The 11710-nt window shown below is 38.3% G+C and overlaps 1 protein-coding gene across 1 annotated transcript; it reads right to left on the bottom strand.

Annotated features, from left to right (window-relative positions):
* Window positions 1-6959: 6959 nt before the first annotated feature.
* LOC120267187 (stearoyl-[acyl-carrier-protein] 9-desaturase, chloroplastic-like) lies at window positions 6960-7648 on the bottom strand. Its single transcript, XM_039274884.1, has 2 exons — window positions 7365-7648; window positions 6960-7056 (listed from the first exon to the last, which is right to left on the bottom strand). Exons 1-2 carry the CDS (start codon window positions 7646-7648, stop codon window positions 6960-6962), a joined length of 381 nt encoding a protein of 126 aa, XP_039130818.1.
* Between the last annotated feature and the right edge of the window lie 4062 nt (window positions 7649-11710).

Here is an 11710-nt window from a genome sequence, read left to right as displayed (position 1 = left end):
AAACCCCACGCCAAAAACAAGGAAGCGTCGATTGCGCCGTCTACGTCATGCGGTTTATCGAGCAATTACTTTGGGGTGAGAAGTTACTGACTACCGCGAGACAGGGCGTTCCTTACCTTAGATTAAGGTATGTTACCCGCATACTTAAGGAGGGAGGCGGTCGGCGTCCGTGACAAAGGGGGGTCGTCCCATGGCGGGTTAAATTTTGTTTTTTTGAAGAACATGTCACTGTATATCCGAATGTCGATTTTGTTTTCGAATGTAAATCTGGACAAAATTCAATTCATTGTTTTCGTGTTCGAAGAGCATGACTTGTATATCTTAATGTAAATTTTTGTTTGTTTTGAATTGTAAAGCGAGGTTAAATTCCATTCGGGTTTCATTTCATTGTTTAATTTACGTTCTAATTGTGTACATTTCACTTTCATTGTTTAAATATACTATATATCGTTTAAACATCGGTTGAAATATTTCAAATTACAGTGTATCCGTTTAAAATAACAATGTCTCCGTTTAAATATGGAAAGTTGCCCATCAATACACAATGTTTCCACATCAGTCGATCGAGCTTATTTACAATGCCTAGTCGTGACGAGTTTCATTCACAAGATAAATCGATTGTGACCGGATCCATGGCGGTAGCTGCAATGTAACTTCGCGGACATCAAATGCTTGTGACTCGATTCTCTTTCGTCTAGGCCGCCCGGTCGCCTTCTCGCGAGGCGGTCGCTAAAGCGAAGCTCACGATATCCGTCCGAAGGCTGTCATCGCGTCGGGTATGGAGAATATAGCTTCCTTATGCGCCCGGTTTGTAATTGTCGACGGTGAAGTACCCGCTAATAAATCGATGTACGTTGGTGTGCATGCGCATTATTGCTGCGCAAGCGTGTTTTGCAAGGGATACCATAAACTTGCCACCTCCGACATGAACAAGTTTTGATGGCGAGATCTACGAGTTCTTTGCTTTCGGTCGATCACTTCGTAACGATCATCGACACAACGACCAACACGAAGATTTCGGTTGTCCTCAACAATGATCTCTACCTTCGAATGTATGTCTGGGCATAAGTAGGTCTCCCATTTGTTCGCTTGCTCACGCCGGTTACATAACATGAGCATCAACTTGAACACGGCAAATAAGGTTAAACAAAAGGCGAGTGATGGTTAAATAATTAGTAAACATGTTTGAACATTATTGTAAATATTTAAAGCGTAAGGGATTAATATTTAAAAGTCGGATAAGTGTAATTAAACAAAGATTGAGAATGTTTAAAGGGTGACACTAAATGTTAAGTGAAAAACCAACATTCCCGGACCTTATGGAGTCGACCATTTTCGTCGCGGTAAATGGCGTGCTTCCTTGATCAAGCATTGAACGACTCCGCGACGTTTGAATACATCTCACCCCAACGATCACCTCCGACGAGATAATTCAACCAATGTGCCATATCCGATTTATTAATCAACGGTGATGAGCTTCGGGTGATGTGGCCTACGGTTCATTCACGGTATCATCGAAATCTTTTAGCCGTGGATGCCCACGCAATGCGGAAGCATATAGACCCAGCACTCCTCCCTCAGTGACTTCCCAAGTCCGACATTGGCTTTTCGTAAAATTGGCCTCCAAATGTTGAAGAGCGAGTATGCATGTGGCGACGAAGGGAAGACTCTCGCAATTGCAGCTCACAAGGCCCTTGGACACGTCCGACACGAAGGTAATTATCTCATGATAATCTCCATCCTCGTATAAGGCGTCGCCTAACTTAGATATGAACCAAGTCGATTGGCATCGGTCTCGGGTTGTCGACTATACCGAAGGCGACGTGGAAAAAAACCATTGTTTCCATCTTTCCCCTGTGGCACCCGATGAGTGTACCCCGATATTTTTCCCGGGAGGTATGTACCATCGAGAAAGCTGAGCTGCCCGCAAGCCCTCTTGAATCCCACAATACACGCGCTGAATGAAAAGAATGCACGTTTAAAAAGCGATCAGCGTCTCTTTCCACGATCGCTAGCCTGCTGGGTTGTCTCGACCCGCCTTATCCACATACCAAAGCAAAGCGATCGTGGCTGTAGATGTCACTCGCCGTCGAGGACCACCCGGGCATGCTCTTTTTCCCAACCAAGCACTGCTTGTATGGTATGTGGACACCATGTTCCCGCAAAATGTCCTTCCGAATGTCGATGGCCTTGTACGAGGGACGGTCCTTGAGCTTCGAATCACTCGTGCGCTAACCCATTTTTTTGGGACGCTTTTCGGATGCGACGCTGAACCTATGCCACCACCGCAAGTGTGTGACGGGTTGATTGTCTTGATTACGAAAGTTTTTTTGTTATACTCTTTTGATGCATGAAGGCGTCGATGACAACCATCGGCAGACATTCCACGATCGCTCGATGTTTTTCATTCTTTATGAATTTGAAGTCAAAATTCCTTTTTGATTGCATGATTTGAAGTACATCCACGAAATATTCGACACCGTCAAAACGTTGTCCAATATCCAACGACGACTTCGAGAATGATCGACGAGGAAGGAAGACATCCCACGCCCGTCGGGGTCACCATGGGGATGAGCTGGAGCACTCGCGGAATCGAAATTCCTCGCCAACACTTGATCGAATGAAAAGATCAATATGTTAAGCGGAGAATATAATGTTTAAGTGATAATGACAATTTTTTTAAACGTTAAATTAAATACTTAAGCGGTTAACTAATAACGTAAACGACTAGTACAATATGTTAACCAGTGACGGACATATTGAAACACTAATGGCCCCAGACAACTGGAACAATTAAAAGAGAAGGAACTTCTGACGAGTAAAACTCGTTTTCATTAGGATTCGCAATGACACATTTTACGTCTCGACGACAAGATCAACTACAGACACATTTGAAGATGGAGTGCACGTGACACATCCGTCGGAAGTCGACATCGTTTTTCTATTGGGCAAAACCGTTTTATATCCATCCGGTGTGATGAACTTAACCCTGACAAGAGAAACTTCGAGACCCCATCGCTCACATATCTCAGCTAACACCAACTCCCAAGAAGTCTGAGCCGTGAACATTAGCACTCTTCCCTCCCCGTTGAATCTAGCAATACCACAAAAACTCTCCATAATATATCGGTCGAAAACCAAATCGTACAATTCAAATGAAATGAAGAACAAAAATAAGCCGAAGAAGAAGAAGAAGAAGAAGAAGAAGAAGAAGATGTAAATAACAAACAACAGTCATATAGGCAAACAAGAAAAGTGCATATATATATATCACTGTCGCGATGAAGACCAAAAAGTGCATAGAGGTTAGACTAGACGTGATGTGATTTGGCGGTATTTTTCCCTCCATCAGAAGGGCAAAAAAGGAAAAATATATGCCACTATCGCGATGAAGACGTATTGTCATCGCTCGACATGAGTATCTGTTTAACAGTCAAGTTTTTTATGTTTAAACAGATACACATAGTGTTTAACATAACGATTACCGGTTTAAATAAAGTCTATATCATGTAAATAATACGTAAAACATTTAAATATAGTGACTTCACTGTTTAAAATATATGTTATTGTTTAAATTGAATGCTTTCACTGACATCGCGTTGAAGATGGGTATCTCCTGGGTCACTAATTAAACATCTTTACGTATTTTCTTAAACACCGTTGTCATTGTTTAAAGAGTAACAGTCGTATTGTTTAACTTTTTCTATTGTTTACTAATGACGTTCTTTTTGTTTCCCACATTGTTTTTTTACTAGGTCTCTGTTTAAATTTTCGGAAGTTCACATTCAAATAAAAACATTCAGTTTACTACATTTACAAAACATTTACAACATTCACAACATTTACAACATTTACAACATTTACAAGGACTTTGGACACTCACGACTCGACCCTCGTATAACTGAAACAAGTGTCCAGTACATTCGAATGCTTTCACACTGGGTTTGCATAACATGCGCATCAACTTGAACCTGCACAACATACAACATTAAAAAGGTTAAACAAACACATTCATGAAAACGACTATTAATCAATGTGTCATGGTCGGGACTTAAGCGAAGATCTTGGTAGTTAAACACAGAACGACATAGTTGTACACTGACGTAATGTTCTTAAACGGTAACAAAATGTCTCAAGTGATAAATATCAACCCCGTCTTAAAGGATGTTTCCTGACCTCCCTCCTCTAGAGAATCCTCCGCAATCACGCAATACATGAAAACTTTCTTTTCTTACCCAAGTCGAAAAGTTATACATGTAAAGATAATGTTAAACGGAGATGACAAGTATTAAACGGATATGACAATTATTAAACATATTAGTAATATATTTAAACGGATAATAACAAATAGTTAAACATTATTTAAAATATACAAACAGATAACAATAAACGAGAAGAACTTTACTAAACGAAATGAACTCGTTTTCAAACGGAGACGACAATGACACATGCTCCGCCTCGACAATAAAAATCGAATACGACTCATTTGAAGATGAAGTGTACTTGACCAATCCGATGGAAATCAACTTCATTTTACGTTGGAGAAACCGATTTATATATTTCGGGTATGATAAACTTCACCCAGACTACCACAAATGAGCTGCCATAATAAACTCCTGCTGAATGGTCAAACTGATAGAACGAAGAGATTCTCACCGTGATTCATGCAAACCGTCAGAGCCGAAGTCGAACAACTCAAATGAGGAGAAATGAGGAGAACAACAAGATGTAATGCAACTCCCTATGCATTGTCTATCGAAAACCAAGCGAAAGCCCTCGAAAAAGGTTGAACATGATGATTTGGCGCTTTCCTTTCCCACAATTTTCAAGGCCAAAAATGGGATTTCACAATATGGACCCATTTGAAGTGAACGGTAGGGGGTAATAGGGAAGTTAAACACTAACGGAAGGGTTGCCCGGGGTGTGTAAAAGTAGGAGGGGGTTTTTGGGAAGTTTTGAAAATTACGAGGGGTGAACAGTAATTTTCCCTTTTTTTAATATAGTAATTTTATAATTTTTATTTAATTTATCTTAAATAACATGAGTTAGAATTTAAAATAAATAAATAAATAAATAAATAAAGAGATAAATATACATAAATGAATTATAATTGCTAATATTTTAATATTATATATATATTATACATATAATATATAAACATTGTCATGGGGGCAAGAGGGTGCTCAAACACACCCTTGCCCCCTCTCTCATTCCGCCTATGGCCGTAAGTCATTTTATTTATCAAAATAACCTTAGAACTATAACATCAATGCCCAATCAGCACCCATGTGCTGGCTGGGCCTTTTATTAGTTTTTTTTAAATTATAATTTTTTTTATTTTAACCCGTCATCTTTTTTATAATTATTAAATAGCTACGAGGTATAACTAGTAATTCCTATTTATCTGTTACGGGAATCGACCATGGATCAATCCACATCCCGGTGAAACTTCTTCCAAACTTGACTTGAGGAGTTAGCTTCAGCCAAACCCTGTCACCAACCTGGTTTTTTTTAACCTAATTTTTTTTAAAATTATTATTAAAATAGAAAATATTATTTAAAATTGGAATTATTATTATTATTATTAACCCGAAATTATTAAAATAGTAATTATTTTATTGATATTTTGATTATTATTAGAGTGGTAATTATTGAAGTAGGAATTATTTAAAATTATTTTTATTATTCTTAGTTAAATATTATTATAGTGAAAATTATTTTGAATTAATTTTATTGATGAAATCACGTTCAAACCATGACTTTGATCGGAGCGCTCGGAATGGAGGGACGGCGCTGGTGGGGCTGTTCGGGCGACGACAACATCCCGGTTTGTCGCCCACACCCCATCACTTGGTATCACATGAAACCCCTTAGGTCAAGTTTCACCGAGTCCAACAAAACCGGGTGCCTAGGGATGGGAGCCTTCGCCGCAAGCGCGACTACGTCGCTCAACACTTGAGAAAGAGGTTCGAGTGGCTCACCGGTAGCCACCCAGACGAGTCATAGCCTTGTGTGTCATGTCCCAAGCGATGGAGAGATGCACACCCACCCCCCTGCGCACCCCACTAAGAGGGACATCGACGTGCCGCAACGAACATCAAAGCATCATTGGGGCCCACCATTCGGCAAGAACGAGTTAGGGCGGAATAATATTTTTTTTAAAATAAATTAAAAAAATCATTGAAATCATCAATAAAAATAATTTAAAATAATTTATTTTACTAATAATAATAAAAATAATTTAAAATAATTATACTTCAAAAATTGCCACTCTAATAATAATCAAAATATTAATAAAATAATTTAATATAATTACCATTTTAATAATTCTCAGGTTAATAATAATAATAATAATAATAATAATAATAATAATTTCAAATAATATTTTCTATTTTAATAATAATTTTTTTAAAAAAAATTGGGTTAAAAAACCATAAATGAGCTATTTAATAATTATAAAAGAGATGAAGGCTAAAATGAAAAAAACTGTAATTAAAAAAAAAACCAATTAGCAGTCTCTTAACACATGAGTGCTAACTGGGCATTGATGTGATGGCCCTAGGGTCATTTGACAAATAAAATAGGTCTAGGGCCATTTTGACAATATTAAATTAAAGGAGAATTAACATGGGAAAAAAAACCTTTTATTTTTTTGTCTGTTTTATTTCTCCTTCAAAGAAAAATTTCAATTTCTATCCACCAAAATTTTACATACAAGGCGAGTTAATTTGTTTTTGGGAGGTAACTAAATTTTTGTTTTGTTTTATTTTGGTTACTAAATTTTAATTTGCATCAAAACAATTACTCATCTTTGATTTTGTTTTTCCGGGCAATCACCCATGAGCAATCAGATTTAGTTCACTAACGTGGCGACTGAAAAATCACAATCAGCTTAACTGAGACACATCAACAAGTAGCCATGTCATATAAATAGTCCCCCTCAACAAAATAATGCCATGTTAGAGTCTTTCTTCTTCCTCATCTTTCACCCTCAACCCATTACAAAGATGAACACCAACGACTGAAGATCCAGTCTCTGGTAAACCAGCTATAAACCTGAAAACATGCCTCAATTAATAAATAAATAGATATATAAATAAAATCCCAACACAAAGGCATCACAAAACAACCAGACGACAATAAAGCAATTGCTATATATATGACCCTAGACGCCCAAGCTCTCATAAATATAATAGGTTGATGAACAAGGGAAGTTCAAAGGCATGGTATGTGAACGCTTAGTCATCAAACTCCTCTTGTGAGAGCTCTCTTCCAGTTTCCTTATCCTCTTAGCAAGCCTACACACATACTACTCAGCCCTTCTCCCCTCTGGAGACAACCCAGTGATCTCTCCAACCCTCCACCTTAACACAAAAAACTCCTTACTAGTATAAACACCAATCCTCTCTGCAACGACGGAGTAATGCGAAAAAAGCTTCTCATCTTGCCCATCAAACAACAACACAGCAGGTATGACTATCCTCTTAGTCATTATTTCCACCAATAACACCATCGTCACGTCTGAATTAACATCAAATAGCTTCTCAACAACCTTTGTGTAAGCCATCTCATGGCTTTTCTCATATGCAGCAATGGTTTCACATATCTTGACAAATGTTACATCTCCATGAACTTTAGCAAGCCTCATTGTATTTTCTGCTTGTATTTTGCCGAGGGTGAAGGATGAGGAAAAAGGAAGACGCTGATGTGGTATTATTTTGTTGACGGGGATGACTTATATGACATGCCCACTTGTTGATGTTTCTCAGTTTAGATGACTGTGATTTTTTAGTCGCCACGTCAGTGAATTGATTCTGGTTATTTGCAGGTGGCCTCCTGAAGAATCATGTTGAGATTTATTGTATGTTTATATATTTTCAGGTTTTTCAATGGCCTATGGGCTAATAGGTAACTATGAAATAGTCCAGGGTTATTTTTATAAGAGTGAGGTGTAAGGCTTTATATAAGTCCGGGGTCACCATACGTGGTCACCATACGGGGATCTCAATGGGCAACATCAGGGTTATGAATACCTTGATGGCTCTCAACCTAGTCGTGAAGGCGACTAAGTCGCGGAGTATTTTTAGGCCAGTGATTTGAGATTAGTTTTACAGTTCAATTGTGTTAATATGTAATTTTGGATTGTGATGAGGGGGCGAAGCCCAGTTGTCGCTCTAAGGAGGACAGTCTCTAACAAAATTTGTATTTTCTTGGAAAATTGATTTGGTGATGATTTATGATGAATTTATGTTTTAAAAGCTCTTAAAAATTATATTTTGCTGAAATTCTGCTATTTGGGAAAGTGGGGACATTATTTGAGAAATTGATATTTATATACTTTATATACGCTATATTTAATTATTTAAAATTATTAAGCCACTATCAACCAACTTAAATGTGTTATAGTTGTAGGAGCAGGACCCTATTAGTTTGCTTGTGAGAGTATAGAACCAGTCAGGGTTGAGTTCGGGGTTGCAATGGATCACTTTCATTTCTATGTGTTGGTGTCGTGATCTTGTAGTGGTCATACCTACAAATTGGATTAAATATGTTTGTTGTATTCATATATTTGAATCGGTAGGTTTTTAAAGGTTGTTAATCGTGTTTTGTAAGTATGATTTGGTTTTCAGGTATGTCAGTTTTTCAATTAAAATGGATTTTTAACTGATGGGTGACGCATTTACCTCAGTAAAAGGGGTGGGTGTGACAACTATGATACAGGAGGAGAGTCGCATGAGGCTATACTCTGAGTCGAGTGGTCTTCTAAGTGCTCGATCAGCTTTGGCTACCTTGAGCTCATGTATGACAAGTGCGCAAGGGTAGACCCGCAGGTGCTATAACTGTGGAGAAATAGGGCGAGAGGGGGAGAAAAGTGAGGGAGAAAGACTGATTTAGTTAGAGATAGGATCGGGTCCTGTTTTGAGGGAAGAATCGGCTGAGGATTAAGTTGGAAGAAGAGGCTGAAATAGAGGTGACAGGAGAAGAAGGAAGAGAAAATCAGACTCATGGGGAGCTGAGAGTGTACCAAAGGAGGAGAAAAGTGAATGTACCTATGCCTACAATACCACTCGTGCCAAGTTCCTTGTCTTAGCCTTCTCCAACTCCTGAGACACCTACATCATCCACCACAAACCAAGGTGATATGAATCCTCTCTCTTTTTCTCCCGTGACATTAAGGAGTACTTCTCACAGCAATGCGGGAAATCCTCTTGGTCGTTTTAGGTTTCCACATAATATTGACTAGTCTGTTCAATATTCTAATCTATCATCCACATATAGAGCATTAATTGCATCTTTGGACATTGTCTCGATACTCAAGTGTTAGCAGATAGCAAAGGAGGACCCAAAGTGGAAGGAAGCCATACAGGAAGAACTAAGGGCTCTTAATAAAAATTGAACATGGGAGTTAGTGTTACTACCATCCAAGAAAAAAGTAGTTGGATGTAAGTGCGTCTTTACTATGAAGCAGAATCCAGACAGGCAGGTTGAGCGCTACAAGGCACACTTGTTGGCAAAAGGGTACAACCAGACCTATGGCATCGACTATGATGAAACCTTTGCACCTGTAGCGAAGATGAGCACGGTCCAGACGTTGGTCTTACTAGCAGTGAACGGTGGATGAAAGCTACACCAGCTTGATGTGAAGAATGCAATTGTGAATGGGGATTTAGTGAAGGAGGTGTACATGGATATACCACCAGGATTTGGCACAAACTAGATAGTGGGCAATGTCTATATGTTAAAGAAATCTCTTTATGGGTTAAAGCAGTCCACTCGCGCTTGGTTCGACAGGTTCATAAGAGCTATGATAGGTATGAGATACCAACAGATCAACGCTGACCATACTGTGTTCTTTCGACGAAATAGGGGTTGCGTTACTATACTTGCGGTATACGTGGATGACATGATCATCACAGGGGATGATGGGAAGGAGATTGCCCAACTTAAGGTGAGACTAGGCAAAGAATTTGAGGTGAAAGATCTTGGTTAGCTTCGATATTTCCTCGAGATTGAGATAGCTCGAGGAGCGGAGGGAATGGGGCTCTCTCAAAGGAAGTATGCAATTGATCTTCTCATGGAGACGTGCATGTTGGGGTGTAAACCTACGGTTACACCGATCAGCCAAAGGTTCAAGCTGAGCGCAGAGGCCGGAGAACCAGTTGATCGCAAGAGATACCAGAGTTTGGTAAGTAAGTTGATCTATCTGAGTCACACATGTCCTGATATCTCTTTTGCACTAAGCGTGGTGAGTCGTTACATGCACAACCCGAGAAAGGGTCATATCGAGGCAGTGTACCAGATCTTGAGGTATTTGAAAAGTGCCTCTGGAAAGGGGCTAATATTTAGGAAGAATGGTCATGTGAGCATTGAGGGCTACTGTAACTCTGATTGGGCTAGCTATTCCGATGATAGGAGATCCATCTCGGGTTACTGCATCTTTGTATGAGGCAACTTAGTCTCTTGAAAGAGTAAAAAGCAGTTTTTGGTGGCAAGATTGACAACGAAAGCAGAGTATAGAGCTATGACTTTGGGAGTTGCAGAGTTGTTATGGCTAAAAGGTATGTTGGTGGAGTTTAAACTGGATCAAGGAGTCAAAATGAAGTTGTGGTGTGACAACAAATCAGCCATAAGCATTGCCAACAACCCAGTGCAACATGATAGGACCAAGCATAACGTGATCGATAGGTTCTTCATCAAAGAGAAGTTGAATAGTGGACTACTGGAGCTAGGTCATGTTTCAACTAAAGACCAGGCAACGATTGTCTCACGAAAGGGCTCAATTCGTTAGACTTAGCTAGAGGATGTGACAAGATGGGCTTAGTGGATATCCTTCGCCCATCTTGAGGGGGAGTGTTAAGATTTATTGTATGTTTATATATTTTCAGGTTTTTCAGGGGTCTATGGGCAAACAGATAACTATGAAATAGTCCAGGGTTGTTTTTATAAGAGTAAGGTGTAACTCAGGCTCTATATAAGCCCAAAATTTTTATCAATGAGAAGTAACCAAAATTAAAAATAATAAATCATAATCAAAGATGAATAACTATTTTGATACAAATTAAAACTCGGTAACCAAACTAAAACAAGACCAAAGTTCAATGACCTACCAAAAAATTAACTCCTTATAGAGAGGGCAAATCTTCTATCAATATCCATAGATTATTAATCTATGGACGTTGATTTGGACCGTTGGTAAAAGATCCAACGGTTTTTTAATTATCAATAAACAGTCATTACTTTGTTTATAAATAGTGCACAGTAAAAAAATGGGATAGTGTATAGTGAAAAGTGGGATGCACAGTATTTTAATCTTAACTGTTCAATCAATTGTTTGTACAGTAACTAAACAAATCACGATCGTTGAACCCTATTTCCACTAACACCTACAGTATAAAAATCTAAAAACATAATCACCCTGTTACCACCTACGAACGTTCGCAGAATACCTTTTCATATATATATATATAACAAGATTTTGGAAGTATACTGTATGGTAATAAAAGGGGAATCGACCGAAATAAATCAACTACTTTTTTTTTTAAAAAAAATTAACGGAACATATAAATGTTTTATATTAATTTTAATCCTTTATGGACAACAATGTCTCCAATAAAATAAACTTAATAAGTAAAGGATCTAATGAGAATTATTGAAATAAGTGAAAGACAGTATTGATATTTCATATCATTTAATAAAAAATAAATAAAAT

Source organism: Dioscorea cayenensis, chromosome 8, assembly GCF_009730915.1.
Source record: "Dioscorea cayenensis subsp. rotundata cultivar TDr96_F1 chromosome 8, TDr96_F1_v2_PseudoChromosome.rev07_lg8_w22 25.fasta, whole genome shotgun sequence".
Lineage (NCBI taxonomy): Eukaryota > Viridiplantae > Streptophyta > Magnoliopsida > Dioscoreales > Dioscoreaceae > Dioscorea > Dioscorea cayenensis.
This window is presented reverse-complemented; position numbering and strand designations above follow the sequence as displayed.

Excerpts from the sequence above, each read along its gene's own strand:
- LOC120267187 (XM_039274884.1), bottom strand. The coding sequence starts at position 7,648 with ATGAGGCTTGCTAAAGTTCATGGAGATGTAACATTTGTCAAGATATGT. Across the intron at positions 7,057-7,364 it reads AAGGAGTTTTTTGTGTTAAG|GTTTATAGCTGGTTTACCAG; the intron begins GTGGAGGGTTGG and ends GCATGTTTTCAG.